This window comes from Aptenodytes patagonicus, chromosome 9 (genome assembly GCF_965638725.1).
Source record: "Aptenodytes patagonicus chromosome 9, bAptPat1.pri.cur, whole genome shotgun sequence".
Classification (NCBI taxonomy): domain Eukaryota; kingdom Metazoa; phylum Chordata; class Aves; order Sphenisciformes; family Spheniscidae; genus Aptenodytes; species Aptenodytes patagonicus.
In genome coordinates, this window is record NC_134957.1 from 10021066 (window position 1) to 10041224 (window position 20159).

A 20159-nucleotide genomic window follows, 5' to 3' on the forward strand; every position below is an offset into this window, starting at 1 on the left:
ATGGTGTGGTAGCTAGTATATAATACATTTAATTCATCCAAGTGGTAAGAGATTGAGTCATTCAAAATTCTGGTCTGAACTGTGGTGGTGTGTTAGACGTGCGTCTGGATGGAAACCTTTTAACAAGCTGAACTTAAAATCATGCCCTTGGCTATGGTGGAAAAGACCCCAGGTTTCAACCCCAGTGCTTCTGTTCGAGAGATCACGCTTGTATGGTGAACGTGTGTGTGTGCAATAGCTGAAGGACAATTTATCGCTTACACCCACAGAGTCCTGCGTGCAACGGTGCAGAAATCGGTGAATACAGACTGGACTGGGGACAGGTGGAAGGATCAATGCATATCATTTACACTGGCCCTTGCCAGAGCTATGAAGTAAAAGGTCTCACACCTGCAACCACGTATTACTGCAGAGTCCAGGTATGAAGAGCCGTTTGTTATGTGTTACTAAGCAAATGAACAAGTACGTACAGGTTGAAGAAAAACTTCAGCTAGAGATGAATAAAATTACGTACTGTCGCCTACTAACGCAGCGTAGAAGGCAATTGGTAAAAACGCTTTCCCTTCTCCCTCAGTCCCTCCTAACTACGTCTTTCTAGAAATGAAATTTAGATCTAGTGTTGCATTAAATACCAGACATTTTGCCGTAGTTACATTTTATTGGGGAGATTTTCCATTCCCTTCCAACAACATGCAAAAGGAAGCATGATAGATGTGACTGGTTAGAAAAAAATGTAGATTTTGGGCAAACAATACGCGGCCTCTCTTTCAGGCTGTGAACATCGCTGGAGTTGGGTTGTTCGGCGAGACTGCTGTGGTGACAACCCCCGCGTCAGTGCCTGCGGCAGTGTCAGTACTGCATTTACTTGAAGAAGATCAGATGGAAATTTCTCTTCCTTTATCAACGTGCCTTGCAATTCAATGGGAAGAACCGTGTTGTCATGGGTCAGAGATCACTGGATATAATATAGAATACGGGGAAAAGCAGGTTGTAACTGTTGGGAGAAATACAAGCCATGTTCTTGAGAATCTGCTGCCTGACACTCTGTACAGGTAATAACTAAGCGTTTTACTCTGAAACCACATTTGTAGGATTTTCAATCAATAGCTTTGCGGGTAGTGTTTTAAATTTTTAGAGCAATTTTTCATTTGGCTTACGGACTATTCGCCTAATTTACTCTGCAACTCCGAAAAAATAAGGTGAAATTGTCATATCCGGAATCAAACCATGACGTTTTAGCGGCAAGAGTTAAGATTCCTGTGTTAAGATTAACATTCTGTCTCGCAGCCAAGGCTTTATTCTAATTTTTCTGGGTTTAGAATTTTTCATTCTGAAGCAATGCATATAATGGGATGATGAGCATCTCGCCAAATAGGATGGATGTACAGATAAGAGCAGAATAGCTGTTCCTGCGCTGCACGCTCAGGCTTGGTTAAAGCTTGGTTCAGATTATGGATCTTCAGTGTCGGTGGGAGGCAAAACAGTTCAGGTTAACGTGGAAGACCCGGGCGCTTGTTCACTGAACAGAATAAACCTGAACAATACTGAGAAACGCTGAAGCTTCGTTATGTTGAGAAGAACGCAATTATGTTGACTTGTTTTGAAGTAGATTATAGTTAAATTTCTAACTGCATTTTAATTGCTTTATTGTTTGGAGTTACATTCTTTACAAATTTTAAGTCTTGCTTTATTACCTAGCGTTTTTTCAGGACCTCAGTAAACTGACCGTATAGCTGCTTTTCTCACATTTCTAGAGTTAGAATACAGGCCATAAACAGCTTTGGAGTTGGTCCTTTCAGTCATTCCATTAAAGCCAAAACGAAACCACTACCTCCTGACCCTCCTCATCTTGAATGTGTGGTCTTCAGCTACCAGAGCCTTAAACTTAAATGGGGTGAAGGTCCTAGCAGAGCTTTAATTACCAACCCTACACAATTCAACTTGCAGATGGAGGACAGGTTTGGCAGGTAAGATGATCGGAACATTAAGGATATCGTTGCTTTACAACTTCGTTTCAAGTTTTCAAGGCGTTTTAAGTATTCTCTCTTCCGTTTGCACCAGTAAGTCATTTGGACGTCCCAAAGTTTGCCCCTTAGTTTGCATTTTTGCATCGCATCTTTCAACCAGAAATGCTGCTAATAGCTGCTGCGCTAGTATTTACTTGTAAACAGTAAATACTATTTACTATTTAAATAGTAATTTAAATAGTAATTATTGAAATTTAGATAGTAATTAATTTAATAGTAATTTAATAATTACGAAGTAAATTTAATTTACTTCAGTAAATGTATTAATTATTTACTACAGTAAATATTAATTTACTACAGTAAATTAATAATAGTAATTTAAATAGTAATTATTTAAATTTAATATCTCACCATCTTCCTATGTTGCCAGTTTTTTTATCTTTTGGAAATTCTAAAGTGAAGTCCAGTTTGCATATAAGAAACATGGGGTTGACAGCTGTTCTTTAACTTGAAATCACGCCGTATCTAGTATATACAGGGGTTATTCTCTTGATTCAAATCGAGAGTTTGGTCGTGTAGTTTCAGTGGTAGCCTGTGTACGGCTGTAGCTTAGTGCCTAGACAGGTTGAGTGAATGCTTCGTGAATGTAAGTGGAGACTTCCCCCAGCATGAACGGTGTGTGGTGCTGATTCAGTGCGCATCATGAACTGCTGGTGACAATAGCAGAGCTCGAGCTGCCTGACGTTCCTTGTGCGCCTGTGTAGAAAGCTGGGGCACCCGGAACGTATTGTCACTTTTTTGTACTTAAGTTAGATATGAAAATGTTCCGCTTACGATACTGACATGCAACTTGGTGATTACTGAATAATACTAATTGGTGTATATTCTGGTTTTTCCTTCCAGGTTTGTTACTGTTTATAATGGTCCTTGTCATACGTACAAGGTACAGCGACTCAGTGAATCCACTACATACTATTTTAAAATCCAGGCATATAATGATGCTGGAGAGGGAGAGTTTTCTGAAGTTTACGCTTTCACTACAACTAAGTCTCCACCCGCATCTCTTAAAGGTGAGTTTACGCTGCACCAGAAACTTCTGCAAGCCATTTACGTACTAGGTTAAATGCTAAAACCTGGCTCTCTTCCCAGTCTAGCCTCTTTCCAGGGCCTTTGTGGGACAGAGAACAGAAACTAGCTGTGGTGGGCGCTAACTTGGTGTAAGAAGGGCTTTACTGGTGTAGGACCAGCGTGTGGTCATCTCCTACACCATAGTAGCTCTTCCACCCCGACAGTGAGGATTTCCTCTACCCGTTTTCAACTGGAACGTAATTTTTCAGGGTTATCTATCATTTGGTACAAGTTACAACAGCACGTAGGCAAATGAGAACACAAATAATTCCTCTGATCTTCACTTTCTAATACGAACATTAAAGATTGCCATTAGAGAAGGCCATTCTGAAGATGCGAATGCTGATTACCTGCAGGAAAAAACTGGTTGACTCAACCATGTTTATAACGTGTAATTTCAGCTCGGAGATACATGGGCATAAATGCTGCTTTCTCCAGTGATTTGAAAGTGCTCGCTCATCTGTACAAGCATTAGACGTCAGAAGCTTATCTTGTCAGCTTGAAAAGACAGACAAGTGTAACCTACAAATATTACAGTGATCATTTGTTAAGCTTATGTCATGAAATACAGCAAAGAAAAAGAAAGAATGAAACAGGTCTTAATTGCTTAGAATTATTCGAATGACTGTCACCTCTCCATCGTTAACAAACATGTTGGAAAAACCTTAAGCTTTTAGATTTACGCTGCCCAGTCCCTTGCGTTAGAACAAACATTTTCAATGGAAAATGGACAAAAGCAAAGCATACCTTAAGCCAGAGTGAGAAAACTTCCTTGTTGTCACTGAAACTAGTGCCCATTTGCTGCATTAACTGTGAAAATGAGTCACTGTAATAATTGGTGATTTTGGCCATTTTCTTCTGATTGAAAAAGACTGAGAGCACTTGTAGAGACTGTTGTTCTCTTTTTCTAAAATGCCAACAAATCACTTTTTTTCTAGCACCCAAAGCAAATCAGCTGGAAGAAAACACTTACGAAATCACATGGGAACCTTTACAGCCGATGAAAGGAGATTCTATTGTTTACATCCTTCAGCTTGCTGCTGGGAGAGAGTTTGATCAGGTACCTTTTCTTTAACATAATGAACTTGCGGAGGTTTTACTTCGAAAAATTATTGCAGAAAAAGATGTCGATATTTGAAGGTTCAAATTCTGTTTGGTGATGCTAGCGGCAGGGATACTCTTCGTTTCAGCAAGGGACCCGGTTTACAGTCCTGACTCCCAAGGGTGCTGCATTCAGCGTCTCAGTTGGTTCCTCTCAGTGAAGCTTTAAGTTTGTGATGGGTGAGGACAGCTTCCAGTACAGGGTCCTGCCGTGCTGCCTCTTCACGGCATCGAAGGTCGCCCCAGGTTAAAGACCATAAATTCTCATTTCCCTACCGACCCTTCGCTTGTGCTGTAAAAGCAAATGACTGCGAAGGCGGGCTTGAGAGTCACTGGGAGAACTGGTGATCCAGAAGCGGGTTAACGCTGTTTTATCCTGTTCTCCCAGCATTTCCCTGGGCTCTTTTGATTCTTTCATCTTACGGTCTGTGGCATCACTACCTTTGTTAGTCACAGACAGCGCTTGCCCCACTTTAGCGGGGGAGCTGTACAGAACAACAGTTGCGCAGAACGATTTCTTTTCTTTTTTTTTTTCCCCTGAGCTTCAAAATCCAGGTCTGTCGGTGTGGGACATAGCAGGAAGCTTTAGATTTTTCACAAGAAAATGAATCAAATTCTTCAGAAATAAAAGCTGAGATTTTACTAGGTTGGCTTGAAGAGAATGACTTTGGGCAGTGTCCAGCGCTGCACGTGCTCGTAAAGCAGAACAGAAAGTATCGCGTGCTGTTTGCAAGACGAATCCCCTGTAAAGTGGTTCTCTCTCTTCCTCTTCTGACTAGGTGTACAAGGGACCAGAGACTTCCTTCCGCCTCACGAGCTTGCAGACAAACTGTGAATATCGGATCAGAGTCTGCGCTGGCCGTCAGTCCCAAGACTCTACTGGATCACAAGAACTGTATGGACCTTACAGTCCCAGTACAGTGTTCTCATCTCAGAAACAAGAGCTGGTTCCACCGTGTGCTGATCTGACGACGGAGTTGGCAGAGACTAAGAAGACATTGCGTGAAGAGCGCTTCATTGCTATCGTTCTTCTCTGCGGATTTGCAGTGGTTGCTATTTTATTTGCTGTTGTTATTCAGTACTTTGTAATCAAGTAGACGAGAGCCTATTCAGTACTCGGCTTTTTGTACAGAAGCTCTCTCGGGTATTTATGGTTAGTTCTAATTAAAATCCTAGCTGGAAATGTAGTTACATGCGTTTCCACTTTTGCTGCTGGCTAACAGTGAGGCTGGGTTGGCAGATCCTTTCCAAATACTGAACACAGATTTCTCGTAGAAAGGGTAATCCTGGGTCCTCTGTAATCAGGGTTAGCTGTTAATAAAACAGCAAAAAACTGCCTTATCGTGCGCACTGGTGTGTGTGCACGCTCTTCCTCTCTCCGAATTCAAAGCGGGGCCCTTTGGCCCGTTAGAGAGAGAAGGCGTTGATAGAGCAAGTCCTTTTCAAGTACGACTAGAGCAGTGGTAGCCGATCCGCAATGTTTAATCAGGTATTGTTGTAGTTTGGTATACACGAAATACAGCAGCACAAATGCTTCAGCTTAGAGCAGTACTGTATGGCAAAACGTTACTAGAGCATACCACATTTAATATACTGTAGAAGGAAAGCAGAATATTGACTTTGACTTAGTGATGTTACTACTTTACAGTTATTTTAATATTTCGGATTCAGTAATAATCATTTCAAGCGTTGAAGTAGAGGGTGCCAGCATTTTTAGAATTTTAATCGAAGTGCTAGACGAAACGTTAGCAGGACGTACTGTTCGTACAGCAAAGGCGTTCGTATGTAACGTTGCAGAAAAGGCCCCTTTTGTATTGTACATTTCTGAATGAAATGCTTTCTGCTGTTGGTGAGCAGCTGTTGGCCCAATCCACATTTCACTCTCAGTGCCTGAGAGAAAAGTAATTTCCTGTGCTTCTGATTAAATCTTTGCAGTGTTTTCAGAAAAGCACAGGTATTGTCTTTAAGGAGAAAGAGTGCATTTATGATAAATGTTAACGCTATTTGGCTCAAACTGAGCAAATGTTTTTGTACTATTATTAACCTAAAAATAAAAAGTTCAAACTGCTTTTGGATGCCCTTCTAACTTAATCTGAATTATCAAATTATACATGAAAGAACTCTTTTTAGATAACATTTATACAATGTTTTAAATGACTTGCTATCCCGGTGGTAGCAGCTTCACATTCCATTGTTTTCTAGATGGGAATGTTCAGCCTGCTATGAACTTTTCTGAAACTCGTCCTGTTTGTCTGGGGGGTGTTTTTTGTGGACACTGTGCACTACATATGACTGTTCTTGTTAAATCTGCTTGCGAATACCTAAAGATGAGTCTGACAGCTGTGTCTTCTTCATATCAAATATTTTGAAAGCTGGAACTCGCCAATTTCGAACGTGTTTCAGAATGGGTCTCCCCAGTAGCATTTGGAATATGCCATAGAAAGGTAGAGTTAGCGTATTTTGCAGAGACTGCGGCTACACTTTATATACATCAGAGCAATGCACTTGTACGTGGAATGTTGGATGTGATAGTGCTACAGGCTAAGTGTTTCCAGTAATTAATGACTTCAAGGGTCTTTCTCCTATGGCAGTTGATGAATAATGTTGCGTTATAGTTTGAGGCATTGTGTTGTATTTCAGATGTGGAAAACCTAAATTATGACATAGTATCGCTTAATACTCTTAAAAGTAGATTTATGGTGCAATCTGAAATTAATCTTTTCAAAATGTACTCTTCATTTTGTACTCTATTTATTTTGATTAAAAGTCCTGGAAAACGTATGTTTGAATGTATTGTTCTACTTGTAGCAGAACTTTAAGTTAATCATTTATTATATCATAGAAATCTCTCCCTCCAGCGTTGGAAAGAGTTTTATACAGATATTAGTCTTTAGTTTGCAGAAGAGTTTACAATCTGTCTTTATTTCTCTTCATAGTCTACTTTTAGCAAATAAGACTGCCTTCAGCAAATCTCTATTGCCAAAGGGTTATTTCTTTAACTCTTAGAATGAAGTTTGTAGAGGTTTATTTGGCAATAATGTTTCTGATGATTTTAAAAGATAAATTAGGATTGCAGAGTAAATACTAACAAGCCATGACTCCTAAAAAGCGGAAGAAAGTTCTTTTGTAATTGCCACAAAATAGTCACGTTTCCAGAAAATATCCGTGAAAGCCGACCGCAATACAGACTTTACATCAGCCGTTATCCATTCCAGAACGATCTACCCTAGTGGCATTAATGTATTAGGCATCTTCAGTTTTCTTGTATTGTAATTTTGAGGTATCTCAAACTTATGTTAAAGCTGCCATGCATTGTATTACTAAATTGTAACTATCAAATAGATAATATATTTAATACAGCCAATAAATAATACAAATGTATTCAAATTCGACTACGGGGTTGCGTGTGTCTTTTCTGGGTTTTAATCTTATTCAGGAGCTAAATCTTATTCAATCTTATTCAGCACAAATCTTATTTGTGTAGTACGTAATTCAAGGTGAAGAAACACGTTTCGCCTTGTTGCTGTCATTAAGAGCTGCCTTAAAAAAAAAAAATAATCTTTCTGGAAGAGAAGTTATCTGTGGGAGCCTTAGCGCAACGCTGTCCTCTTCCAAGAGCTGTGTCAGCCTGGGGACCAAACAGTGCGGTTTCTTGAACCCTTTTACATGAGGTCATGGGGCAGCCCGTGAGCTGGGGATCTGGACTCGGTGTTTGCTGGTTTTACAAATAAGGGAGATGGGCGAATGCCCTCTGCTCTCACTTCCCCCCCCCCCCCCCCCGCGATCGCCCACAGGCGTAATTTGTCCCTGGTCCGTTCAGATGAGCGCTAAAGGCGAGGGTGGTGTCTCGCCATAGAGCTTAGCAGAGATGGGGTCTGGCTGTGCGGAAAGCTGGGTATAGTTTGAATAAGGAACAAGATGAAAGACCGAAAATCAGAGAAGCAACTCGAGAGACCTGAGGGGCGAGCAATAAATCAGTTTGTTGGAAGAAGGCAATGTGTTCATCGTCCCACTAAATGAGTAATTTCTTACCGCTTTCCTTTCAGGTACCTTACAGGTTGTATTTCTTAGGCTTATTTGCTGAGAGCGAGCAGCTGGCCTGGCTTTAACCTCCGCTTTTTCTTGGCTTCTGTGGGAAGAAAGTAACTGGAATTACATTTCACAGGTCTGTGATTAACTAAACGTCTGGTCCTCAAAAACTGAGACAAATCCCTTCACAGGAGCTTTGTGGACACTGAAGCCTGACGACGTGGCTGGCAAGTGCACTGAAGAGAACGGCCCAGCCCGCCCCCGTGGCTGCCCCTCTGCGCAGGAATAATGTGAATTGACTCCGACCTTCCTAAAACGTTCCAAACCTATCTCAGGAAACACATAGTGAGAGGTAAGCCGAAAGGACGGCCTTAGTACTTCTTCCAGTCTCCGTGTGCACCATCTACCCAGGTTTTAACCCACCACACAGCTGGCAAAATGCCTGGGTTGCGAGAATTATGTCAAGGCTGAACAGTTGACGTGAAAGAAGCGAGTTCCGTGCCTTCAAAAGAAACCTTGTCACTCCTGCTGAGGCTCCGGCAGCGCCGAGTTCGCTTGTGGTGCAGGATTTTGCTCATCGCTTTCCTGTATTTGTGTGACATGACGTTGTAAAGTATGGGGTTTATAGAAGCCCCGAGGTAGAAGAGAAGCATGGCGATGAGGTTGAAGTACTGCGTGAGGTCATACAGGATGATTTCACTCTGGGCGAAGAGGATTCAGCCAACGTGGAACGGGAGCCAACACAGCACAAAGGCCAAGGCTACGACGGCTAAAAAGGAAGAGAGCACACTTCAGTCGCCTTGAGCAGAGTTTATTCTGCCTCTTTATCGAAGGACCGAGACATGAGCTTGCGAAGTCTAACCCAGCAGACAAGACCTCCTGCCTTGCCCAGCCGCTTTTGCGCTGTGGTTACTGGTAATCTCGAGCAACAAGGACTCAAGGTTGCACACAAAATGAATTGTTTGCAATTAAAATAGGGTTCTCTACACCCATGTCCATCCAGTGGAGACAAAGGAATCAAATCAGACTGGGGCAAAGCAGCCTGTACTTAAATTAAGGGCTACTGCCCACTCTTGGCCCAAAAATCTGAGTCGCCATTGGCATCCTGCGATGGGTATCGGAGGGGAAGGACCAGGGACACGGGAGGTGGGGGGCCCCTCTGGGCAGCGGAGGGGCGGGAAAGGGGAGCAAACTCGACCAGGAGGCACTGAGGAAGAGGATGGAAAAGCAGAGCACGCAATAAGCAAACAAAACCTGGCAGGAAACAGCCAGTGGATGGCTGTGGTGCGTTTTACTGAAGGTATCCCCAGGCGTGGGTGCTGCCGCTTCCCTGCTGAGAAGGATTTTGGGGGGGGAGGGGGGCGCTCAGGAGGGAGCAGCCAGAGGGACGGGGAGGAGGGGAGGGGACCCAAACCCTCCTGGCTTCAGTGTCTGCACCAAGGCACAGGTACCAGCTGGCACAGGGTGAAGAGCACGTTCAAGTAGGTGGGTTGTTGCCATCCTGGACAAAGCCATAGTCACTAAGCTTGAGAAATTTTGCAGGGGAAATGGCTTTAAAACCTTTCCTTGCTACAGCAGGGGAAGCGCCTGGTCTGGTTTTAAGTCACAGAATTTTCCAATTTCTTTAATTTAATCCCACAAGGTCAGAGACGGCGGGGGGACATGAGGAATGTGATCTCAAAACAACTAAAAGCCAGGCTGATCTGCTTCCCCGCCGTGCAGCAAGATCCCTTGCCTGAATACCGTGCAGCTGGGGACTCCCCTTCTTACCAGAAAGAGCCAGGAACATCAATTAAGCATAAATCCACTGATTCTTAAATCTGTGTAACCCTGTGTGTTTTGTCCCTCCTCTCCATCATGCCCCACATCGCTGTACGCGCCGTGGGAGTGATTGAAGAAGGCAGCTCTTCAGATTGGGTCTCTAAAGCACTCTTACCCAGCATTTTGACAGTCTGCGTGTGGGACCTTTTCCTGCCGGCAGCCCGGCAGCCGCTGCCCGCTCCGCCAGAGCTTCCTGCAGATGAGTCCGCACAGCAGGGTCAGGCGGAGCATTGGCAGGAAGAAATAAACGGTGGAGACCCAGTTCATCGTCTCGAGCAGCCCCGGGCGGGCCACGCGCTCGATGGACCTGCGCTCCCGGCTCTCCTGGGGCAGGCTGCCGTTGGGGTGTTCTACCCCGAAGAGGAAGAGGATGGGGCCGGCGGTCAGGAGGGAGCAGCCCCACAGCGCCAGGATGACCCGTTTCACCCGGCACTTGGTGATGGTGGCTTTGGCTTTCAGGGGAAAGCAGATGGTGAAGTACCTCTCCACGCTCACCGTGGTGATGTGCAGGATGGTGCAGTACGTGCACGTTTCACTCAGGTAAATGAAGAACTTGCAGAGAAAATCCCCAAATATGTAGGGCTTCTACTTCCAAAGGCGGTAGAGATCCGAAGGCAGGCCAAGGAAAATCAGCGTGTCCGACAGCGCCATGCTGGACAGGTACACGTTCACTGTCGTCCTCATCTCCTGCGAGCGTCTGAAAATGACTACCGTTATCAAATTCCCAGAGACTCCCAAGAAAAACAGGATGATGGAAATTACTGTCACGGGCACCGAAATATGGACATCAAACAAAGAAAAAGACTGATCTTCAGAGGAGTCCGTGTCATTTCTGAAATAGCTGCGATTCGAGATGGAGCCCATGTCTGGTTTCAAAGCCGAGGGCAGGGCTGGCTTCATCCTCCCCTTCGACGGAAACCTGAGTCGGGGTAAGAGAGAGGCATGTTTCAAAGCCAGTGTCCAAGCACCAATCGTCTACGCAACGATTCTTACATGATCAGTTAAAAAATTAAAATGTTCATAAACATTAAATACCCAAGTGCCAATTAGTCCGTTTTATGAGAAGCAAAGGAGTGTTAGATTCACACATCCAGCACTCGCCAGGCACAACTTTTTAAAAACAATATTGACCGTTACAAAATGGTATTTACCGTGCCGGTATTTACCCTTAGCTTCGCAGTGTTTGGAAAAGGGCCATTTTTTTTACATTTCCTTTCAAGTTCTGCGAATCCCACCAAGCGCGCAGAGCCGGGTATGGCGGCAGGGCTCCGTATCGACTGCGGAGGAGCTGCAAGGCGAGGCAGTCCCCCCAAAGGAGAGCCGGACGGGAACAGCCTCTCAGACGTGCTCAGCAGTTTGCCAGATCCTTCCAGCACTTGAGAGCGCCACGAGTGGAAATCTTTAGGCTGAGAAGTCTCCTTGAGGCTCCGCCGAGGAGCCGGGAGGCTCACAGGCGGTCACCGCGGCTGGCAGGCACGGGATGCTTCACCTGCAGGATGGCTTTCCTGCCGCCGGCGACGACGATGCCGCTGTGCTGGGAGGTCCCCGGGGTGCCGGAGGTCCCCGGCACGCGGCACGATTTCTGAGGAAATCGGCTGGGGCCCCTTGACTTTTTGCGGCCGTTTCCCGTGCTGCCCATTCTGCGGTCATCCACCTCCCTCCCTCCACCTACACGCCGCTAATGATGCTGCACTAAACACGCAACCGCACGCCGCTTTCCTCCTTACCCTGCAAAACGTGCCTGCGGTTACCAGGTAGGGTAGAACAGTTCTTTGATACTGGAAATTTAATTAGCCCATTTGGGCCAGTTACATAATTTTCCATCATTCTGTGTTTACTCAGGGCCTTTCCCACTTGAGCTCCTCCCCAGCATATGCCGCCGAGTGAGAAATTTCTACTGACAGTGCTTTAATGACATTATTAAGATAGGATGGGAAAGTCTTTATTTGCACATCAGTCTTCAAAATGAGACAGTCTGACGCTTAGCCCTGATTTACTTTCCACTTCAGAAAAGATCAGAGATTATGAGCTGGAAAGCGCGGGGGGAGGCGAGGGGAAAAGGGGCCAGCGTGAGGGAAAACGCAAGGGAAGGCTCCGGGAAGCCGGAGGTTAACTGCACGCAGCCAGAGAGCACGGGGACACTCGGCACTGGAGGCTGCTGTGGACGCTGCTCAGCTCGACAGCAGGATGTGTCCGGCCGCGGTCCTCAGAAATTCCTCCGTAACCCAGGGACTGGGGCGCTGGCAGAAGTGAGCGGGGTAGCCGGTACAAAATAAACCTCCTCCGTTCTCCGCAGAGCTCTGCCCTTCGCAGCTTTTCTTGTCTGACGGACTATTCAAAAGCCAGCATTTTGCAGAGCCAAATAGTGTGGGATTTGGGCTCGAAAGGTCAGTGCTGAACACAGTCACCACATTGTGTTGACAGATCCCTGGTTCTAACGTTAGGGAGATTTCTGCTGCCATTGCCAGGAGGCAGAAGCGCTGGCTGTGGGGTTTGCTTTCTTTTTTTCCATGAGATTTAGGCACCTGAACACCTCAAAAAGAGAAGCGGTCTGTGTGCCAAGGCTTTACTTTGCTGCACCTTAAACACCTCTACAAAATCTGTCTCATCTCCGATACTTAACTCTGCATTGGTGATTTAAACGGTGCACCCTGAGCAGAGCGAAGGCCTGGCCGGCGCATGCTCGCATGGGCTGAAGAGTGTGCGGCTGTCGCCCCTATTTACTCGAGCAGATCGCTCCCAGCTGGGAGACAGTTGCCCTGATGAACGTCCCCGCTTCGGCGGTGGCAGACGGAGGAGTCGGCGCTCGGCCTGGCCACGCCGTGACCCAGTTTCCTGTTTTCCAACGCTGAAAGAAACCCAAGTGTCTGGGCAGGGATGAAGGGTGACCGCTCTTTCATTCGGCCGACGCGCGGTGCCTCCGCAGCCAGCTGAACGCAGGCATTCACAGCACGGCCGTGCCCCAGAGGACTGGCGGTGGGGAGGAAGCTTTCACGGCCAGGCAGACCCGCTCCAGCTCAGCTGCCCACACGGAAGGCGTTTGTGGCCTCGGGGACAAATATCTCCCCCGTGGAAACCGGCTCTCCGTGTCTTCTCCTCACCGCTGGTTTCCAGGCAGAAACGCCGCAAGTAGCTGCAGCTCTTGGTCGTGCTGCTCAGCCCGGGAAGTCACCCCTGCGCAGCAGGGTTGGTGGGGGAGGCAGTTACAGCACGGACAGGAGCTCGGGGAGGGGGGGCAGAAGGGTCTTTGCCTGTTTTCGGGGGTAAACCCAGAGCCCCTCGGCAGTGCGAAGCATCTTTCTTTTTTACTGCATCGGGAATAAATGGCAGTGACGGCAGACGGCCCGATGATGCCAAGTTTCGGCCTGATCCACAGCCCGCATCCAGTCCACAGTGGAAGAGCTCCCCTCCCCCTCTTCCCTAAAACAAGGGGAAAAAAGTGGGTTTTGTTTGTTGTCTAAGGTCAGTGTCTGGAATTCATCCTCCGGTCTCTCCTCGCAGGATGTTTTTGTGTAATATACTATGACTCATGAAAGTCAAATGACTTGGACTATAACGCTGCAGTTGCTTCCAGCCAAAGAGCCTCAGCAGAGGCATTCCGGCCGCCTGCACCTCCAGCCCTGGCACGTGCTAGACGCGGGTTTTCCAGCTCTTCCAGCCGCGGGGCTGCCGCTGCCCCCCGTCAGGCCGAGCCCGGCACCCCCCGGCACCAGCAAACCCCGGGGCGTGGGGGCCAGCCGCCATCTCACTACATATATACAGGGGCCAAGTCAGACCTGAAAGTTGCATTTACACCTAGGCAGGCTGAGCGTACGGCTTCCAGGTGTGAAACATCACCCTTGGTAGAGACGAGAAGCAGAGAGAGAGTCCTGCTGCCGCTGGAATGTTTCGCAACGCGCTGCAGGCATGAATCAGAGGGATCACAAGTTAACAGCTGTTTGTTTCTTCTTGCTCTCAGAGGAGGCTGGCTTCTCTTCCCCGTTCTATCAGCTGGTCTAGTGCGGATATCGCATCTTCCTCCAGACTTTGCTTCGTCTGAACCGTCGCGGCTAATGACAACACTATTGCAACCTCTCCTGGTATGCCGCTAATCCCCCGTTTGACAAAATCACAAGAAAACAATTTTTTTTCGCTTCTGTTTTGCCTCAGAAAGCAAGAGAAACTTTTGATGAGACTCGTGTGGAACGTACGCAGAGATCCTTCGGCTGCTAGGAAAACAAGCTTAAAAAGTCCTGCTGCCAAGACTCTCATTTTTCTTTAATCCGGGGAATGCTGACGATTTAAAAAGCGGCCATCAAAGTCGGTAATGAAGTAACATACCCTTCTGCGTCACCGCTGGGCAAACGGCTGGCGTCGGACTGCTCTGCAGCAAGGGGGGCAGGGGACAATTCCCCGAACCCGTCGGACTCGGGCCGTGCCCTCGTGTTTCACTCTGTCTCCGCAAATGCTTTTATTAAAAAGAACGTCTGCATCACAGAAACGTAGTTTTTGAAAATGAAAAGCGGAATAAACGCCCTGTCTGACCCAATACCGGCCTGACCTGGGGAGGGAGCTCAGGGGCTCCCTCCTCGGGCCGTGAGGCCTGTGCCTCCCCACCGCGGGGCGGGGGGGGGGGGGGGGGGGTCGGGGCCGGGACACGCAGCGGCCGGTGGCCGCCGAAACCCCCGGTTTGTGCCGCGGCTGGTAAAGGCCTCGAGCGCTCGTTCGCTGTGGCACGGAACGGAGGAACGGCGGCACCTGCATTATACGCGCTGCTGCCGGGATAGCAGCTCCCTCGCCTCCGCCTCCGCCCCGGCCCCGGCCCCGGCCCCGGCCCCGGCCCCGGCCCCGGCCCCGGCCCCGGCCAGGCCGCGTCTCCATGGCAACCGCCGCCCCAGCCGCCCTCGCGGCTCCCCGGTCACGCGGCCGGAAGCGGCCGCCGCGGGGCGAGCGGAAGCGATGGAGCCGGCGAAGATGGCGTCCCCCAAGAGCGCGCCCAAAGACGCGCAGGTACCGCGGGGGCGGCGGGGGCCGGGGGGGGGCCGGGCCGGGCCGGGCCGGGCCGGCGGAGCGGAGCTGAGCGGTGCCTCTCCGCCCTGCAGGTGATGGCGCAGATCCTGAAGGACATGGGCATCACGGAGTACGAGCCGCGCGTCATCAACCAGATGCTGGAGTTCGCCTACAGTAAGGGGCGGCGGCGGGGCCGGGGGCTCGGCCGGGGGCCGGGGGCTCGGCCGGGGCCTGGCACGACCAGCGGCGCTGCCCCTGGGGAGGGAAGTGCGCGGGGAAGCGCCGGGTGGAGGAGGGAAACGCTGTCTTCGGTCCCCGGGGGGGGGGGGGTTCCCCCGCCAGCCTTTCAAAACGACCCCGGGGGGGGGGGAGGGGGGGAGCGGCGTTTTCGAAGACGGCCGGGTGGGCTCGGGGCGGGGGGCAGAGGTCCTTCCGTTAGTCCAGCCTTGACGCGAGACTCCGCTTCCCGAAGGGTACGTGACCACTATACTGGAAGATGCAAAAATTTACTCGAGCCACGCAAAGAAATCGGGGGTGGATGCGGATGACGTGAGGTTGGCCATCCAGTGCCGGACAGACCAGTCGTTCACATCGCCGCCTCCCAGAGACGTGAGTAAAACCGCAGCCGTGGTAACGGGGCACGAGAAAAGGCGGCGGGTGGGAATGTAACCGTGTCCCTCCAGTTCTTGTTAGACATTGCAAGGCAGAAAAACCAGACGCCGCTGCCGTTGATAAAGCCTTATTCCGGACCCCGGCTGCCGCCTGACAGATACTGCTTGACAGCTCCCAACTACAGGCTGAAGTCCTTGCAGAAGAAGGTAAGGGGGTTGGGTGGGGAAGGGTTCTCCTGGCGCCCGCGGTGTTTGTCAGGAATGTTGTCGGAAATCAGAGTTTCCCGCACCTCTGAAGGATACGCGTGGGCAGATGCTGACCGGCGCGCGTCAAAATAGCGGTTTGGGACTGGGCCGGTGGCCTTTGTCTCTAGGAACTCGCAAGTATTCTTACTGCTAGTTAGTTTCAAATGCAGAGAGTATTGAAAAGCGCATCTGTGAGTCTTTTTAGCGTTAAAGCAAAAGTGTCGAGTCAAATATCAGACTGTAAAAGGCGAAAGTAGAGCTTTAGTGCAGATGTTACAGGGCGTTTTGTACTTACACCTCAGTTGTTTCCGCTTTAGAGGGAAGAGAAAAGATTCGCTTTGCTTGCTGCAGAATACTGAATGTCTCAGCGCGTAGGATTTCGTATTTATTTCCCCCATTTTAAAGAAGGAGTTTTAAAAGTTGATCTTAAGGGTAGATTCCAGGTATTGACCTGGGGCATGCCGCGGTGCTAGCTGGAGGGCAGAAGAATAACTGTTGATCGCAATGTTGTAGTTATTCTCTCCAGTAGAAGCTAACCTGGCTGACCCGGGAGCTGTGTGCCAGATCAGCTGCCTGCCGATCTTCGGCGTTACGTCACGTCCAGGAGCTCCAGCTCACGCCGGCGGCGTTCCCACCGTCGAGAGTTTGAGAACTTCCGTGCTGGAGTACAGATCGTGGGGTGTTGCTGCGAAATAGGCTCTCTGCGGTTTTGTAGGAAGAACCGTTTCTTCTTCTCGCGTTAAGAGCTGTTGATTTTAACGGGGTGCTAAACTGGATGTTCTCTCTCGACAGGTCTCCTCCTCCGCAGGAAGAATAACAGTCCCTCGCCTGAGTGTTGGTGCTGTGAGCAGCAGGCCCAGCACTCCTACTTTAGGTAGGAAACAGCTCAGTTGGGGTTTCCCGTGTTGATTTTATGAAGGAGAAAAAAAAAAAACAACCAATGAGGGGTAATTCAAAGCGTGCTTCAACCACCGGGGACGTGCTGGGTGCCGCCCGAACTTAGTGTCGTTTGACAGCATCAGGAAAACTAAATTCATTTCAAAAAGACTATTGTGATCTTTGATGCGTGCATACGCTACTGCCGTTCTGTATTTTTATTCCTGTATTTGTGGTAACTTCTGTACGTGAAGAGACTATTCAGGAAACGTACATCAGTTTGAGGGGTTTTCCCTCAATGTACGCTCTACGCCGAACTACAAATAAATAAACTACTAAATAAAATCCATTTTTCAGAGGTTCACAAAATTTATGACTGAGCGTGTGCACCCACATGTTCGTGCGTGTGTTTGTGGCCTAGAATTTTATAGGTCTTGAGAAAATGGGCAGTTCTGCCTGAAAATCTGACGCCTGTGTATCCAGCATCAGCATCGTCCTGTGTATTCCCACCACCTCAGAAATAAGAGGTTCCCCTTTGAAAGCAAATTTACGAGTGCAAATATCATCTCTCTTTTATTTTTTTTTGTTTTAATTTATTTTTTGACTGAGTTGTTTTCAATTTCAGGTACACCTTCAGCACAAACGGTATCCGTCTCGACAAAAGTCGGCACTCCAGTGTCGCTGACGGGCCAGAGGTTCACCGTGCAGATCCCGTCGTCTCAGGCAGCAGTCAAGTCAGGTAAAACACGAGCCGGAAAGACCAGCAGCGCTTTTTGGCGTTCTCTTTGTTCATTTATAGCAATAATGTGGGAAATCACTTCACCTCTCCTGTTTTTTAATGCTGCTAGTCTTTTGTGTCCCCTTACGTGAGGCGGGCAGTCCTCCCGCTGGTCGTGCCAGTAACTCCTGGCCTTAATTCCTGTTTCTAGCACAGCGGTGTCGAGCGGAACGTACGGCGTTTACGGCAGGTTTCCCTTACACCTGAACTGCCACCTCTGTGCGCTCTCGCTTTGTGCTCACCCCGCTCGCGTTTTCCGCTCTTCCCTACTTTGCTCTCAGGATCGTTCCAGGGTTTTCAGCCCGGGATGTTCTGGGAGCACGCTTCTTTATTGGACTGGAAGTTCTGTTTCAGTGTGGGAAAATCAACTGTCATTTTTTCAAGCTTTTCATTCAATGGCTTTTTTTTTTTTCCCCCCAGCCACACCAACTACGCCGACAGTTCAGAATGTTCTAATTAATCCTTCATTAATTGGACCAAAGAACATTCTTATTACTACAAATATGGTATCATCACAGAATACCCCTAATGAATCAAATCCCTTGAAAAGGAAGCATGAAGATGACGACGACTATGATAATTTGTGAAGAGACTGTCCGATCCCCTTCCGTTCTTCAGTGATTCATACTGAGCCTCATCAGGGTTTTGCCAAGAATTCTTTGTAAACGGTGTGAGAGCGTGTAAATACTCTGTTAATACGCAGTTGGGTGCGGAGTGAGAGAGAGAGAGGGAGAGAGATCACTGCCTGCGGAAAGAGGAAAAAGCAGCTGATCTTTTCCTGTGGCCCGTAACGGCTTTTGAACCTCAGCAGCGATGGTGAGCGCTGGTCGCCGTTACACAGGAGAACAGTCTTCGCGTCTCTTCTGTCGCCTTATTGCTAACAGACCTCTCCGTGTCGCTGAAGCCTGGTGAGCCAGGTGCTGGGAGTACCGTCCCGTGCCAAGTAAAAATAATTTGTAGAAAACACTGGGTGGTGTGACACAGATGCTCATTTCAAATAACGTCAAAAACAGAGTCCTGGGTGAGGCGGGACGTAGCTGGGGAGGATCAGCCTCCCCCCCCCCCCCCCCAAACGCATTTGCTGCTTCTAGGTTGTGTTAGTTGCGTACGCTGTTCTCCACGCGCAGTTCCAGTGGGTGTGAAGGTCGGCTCTTAACAGTAGAAATGCAGAGCAGAGGTAGAGGAGGGGGGTTCTGGAGAATGCTTTGCTCAGGCTGACCTCCCCTGTCCCTTAATCCATGGTTTCTGTTGACCTTAACACCTACGCCAGTACCCGCAACGCAGAAATTAGAGGTAAAACCCCAGCCAAGATTTGTTCCCTTATTTATTTCCCAAGAGCTGCGCCTCTCTGTCAGTCGGCACTGCGTTAAGCTTGTGCTTGTGTGTGTGTGTTGAATAAAATGTCGCTGTCATCGTGGCACACGACGGGGTCTGGCGAAGGGCAAATCGCCGGAGCTTGACCCCGAGCGTCTGACTTGGTGGCTCGGGTACCCGCAGAGGGTTTTGGGGGGTGTCAGTTCCCAAGTCTGCTCTACTGAATAAAGGCTGAATAAATTTAATGTGTTTTTATACGTTAAACAATAAACAAGGTGGCGTGTGTTTTTAACAGTGTCTCTTGGTAAAGGCTTGAGCCTGTCCTGCCCTCCCTAACGCATCTTTTTTCTCATGCCGAGCTTGACGTGGCTTAGGGAGAGCCCTGGCACAAATGCTGGCTCAGCTGCAAATGCAAAAATCACTATTTCCCACTAAGGCCCTTCACGGTTCACAAGTAATTGAATATACCAGCTTCTAAATGGATGCAGAAGGGAATGCTGCCTCTTCAGGACGCTCTTTTCGGGAGTGAAGTCGACTCACGGCCCCCCTCGCTTTCCCCCAGGCCGGCTCCTGCTGCGGGATCTGAGGCTGCTGGCTCTGCTCTGCGCTGCTCTGCGGCACGGTGGCGTTGTTCTCGGTTTGCCTTTTTTTTGGTTTTGAGGAAACGCTGGATAAAACTCGCTCTTCACTGCGGGAAAAGGAAGAGCATGCGGGTGACTTCGCGAAGTGAAGGTTTATGTAAGGATTGAAGAAAAAAAAAACAAAACCAAAGCTACTCTCGGTAACACACTGGGAAGGAAAAGCGTGTGGTGGGGGCTGCTGCGGGCAGGGGCACGGCAGCCCTCCCCGAAAAAGGCTGAGGGCCCCGGCAGAGAGCGGGGGGGGTCTGGCCCTCCCTGGCCGGGCACCCCCCTCCCACAGACTCCGTGTCTGTCTGTGTGTGTGTGTAGACAGACTGGATGTGTGTTGCACACATGCACGACCAGCCAGGGACCTCGCCGGGTTTGTTGGGGTGTTTGTCACCCACCCACCCACTATATATGTGTGTGTGTATATATAATTATAGATATTATAGATATATTAAAAATATATATGTGTGTACACACACAGACACACATATATAACTGTATTACACACTCTCAAACCCTTGCAGACAGCTATTCTTTTATATATAGACAGTATATATAGAATATGGTGTGTGTGTGTGTATATAGAGACTATATAGTAGTTAATTATGCATGCACATAAACACGCTCAGCCACCCTTTATATGTACCATATATGTATATATACACTTGTA

The 20159-nt window shown here is 48.4% G+C and overlaps 2 protein-coding genes and 1 pseudogene across 6 annotated transcripts in view; 2 read left to right on the forward strand and 1 right to left on the reverse strand.

The window, feature by feature from the left end:
- The window catches only part of LOC143164455 (fibronectin type-III domain-containing protein 3a-like), a 49759-nt gene extending 42171 nt beyond the window's left edge, over positions 1–7588 (forward strand). For all 4 annotated transcript variants that reach the window (XM_076347081.1, XM_076347082.1, XM_076347084.1 and 1 more), the window contains 6 exons: positions 270–419; positions 772–1052; positions 1755–1967; positions 2871–3037; positions 4034–4155; positions 4976–7588. In XM_076347081.1, coding sequence (XP_076203196.1) covers positions 270–419; positions 772–1052; positions 1755–1967; positions 2871–3037; positions 4034–4155; positions 4976–5293 — 1251 coding nt within the window. In that variant the 3' untranslated portion in view covers positions 5294–7588. The remainder of the gene's footprint in view (positions 1–269; positions 420–771; positions 1053–1754; positions 1968–2870; positions 3038–4033; positions 4156–4975) is intronic.
- A 1108-nt stretch (positions 7589–8696) lies between these two features.
- LOC143164456 (growth hormone secretagogue receptor type 1-like) lies at positions 8697–11013 on the reverse strand (annotated as a pseudogene). The gene is made up of 2 exons (XR_012996080.1): positions 10162–11013; positions 8697–8994 (listed from the first exon to the last, which is right to left on the reverse strand). The product of XR_012996080.1 is annotated as a growth hormone secretagogue receptor type 1-like (transcript).
- A 3960-nt stretch (positions 11014–14973) lies between these two features.
- On the forward strand, positions 14974–19105 carry TAF9B (TATA-box binding protein associated factor 9b). Its single transcript, XM_076347085.1, has 7 exons — positions 14974–15035; positions 15128–15209; positions 15508–15644; positions 15719–15853; positions 16685–16766; positions 17394–17507; positions 17967–19105. The coding sequence occupies exons 1-7, from the start codon at positions 14985–14987 to the stop codon at positions 18131–18133; spliced, it is 768 nt and encodes a 255-aa protein (XP_076203200.1). The 5' UTR covers positions 14974–14984; the 3' UTR covers positions 18134–19105.
- The last annotated feature ends 1054 nt before the right edge of the window (positions 19106–20159 follow it).

Excerpts from the sequence above, each read along its gene's own strand:
- TAF9B (XM_076347085.1), top strand. The coding sequence starts at position 14,985 with ATGGAGCCGGCGAAGATGGCGTCCCCCAAGAGCGCGCCCAAAGACGCG. Across the intron at positions 15,854-16,684 it reads TGAAGTCCTTGCAGAAGAAG|GTCTCCTCCTCCGCAGGAAG; the intron begins GTAAGGGGGTTG and ends CTCTCTCGACAG. Across the intron at positions 17,508-17,966 it reads TCAGGCAGCAGTCAAGTCAG|CCACACCAACTACGCCGACA; the intron begins GTAAAACACGAG and ends TTTTCCCCCCAG.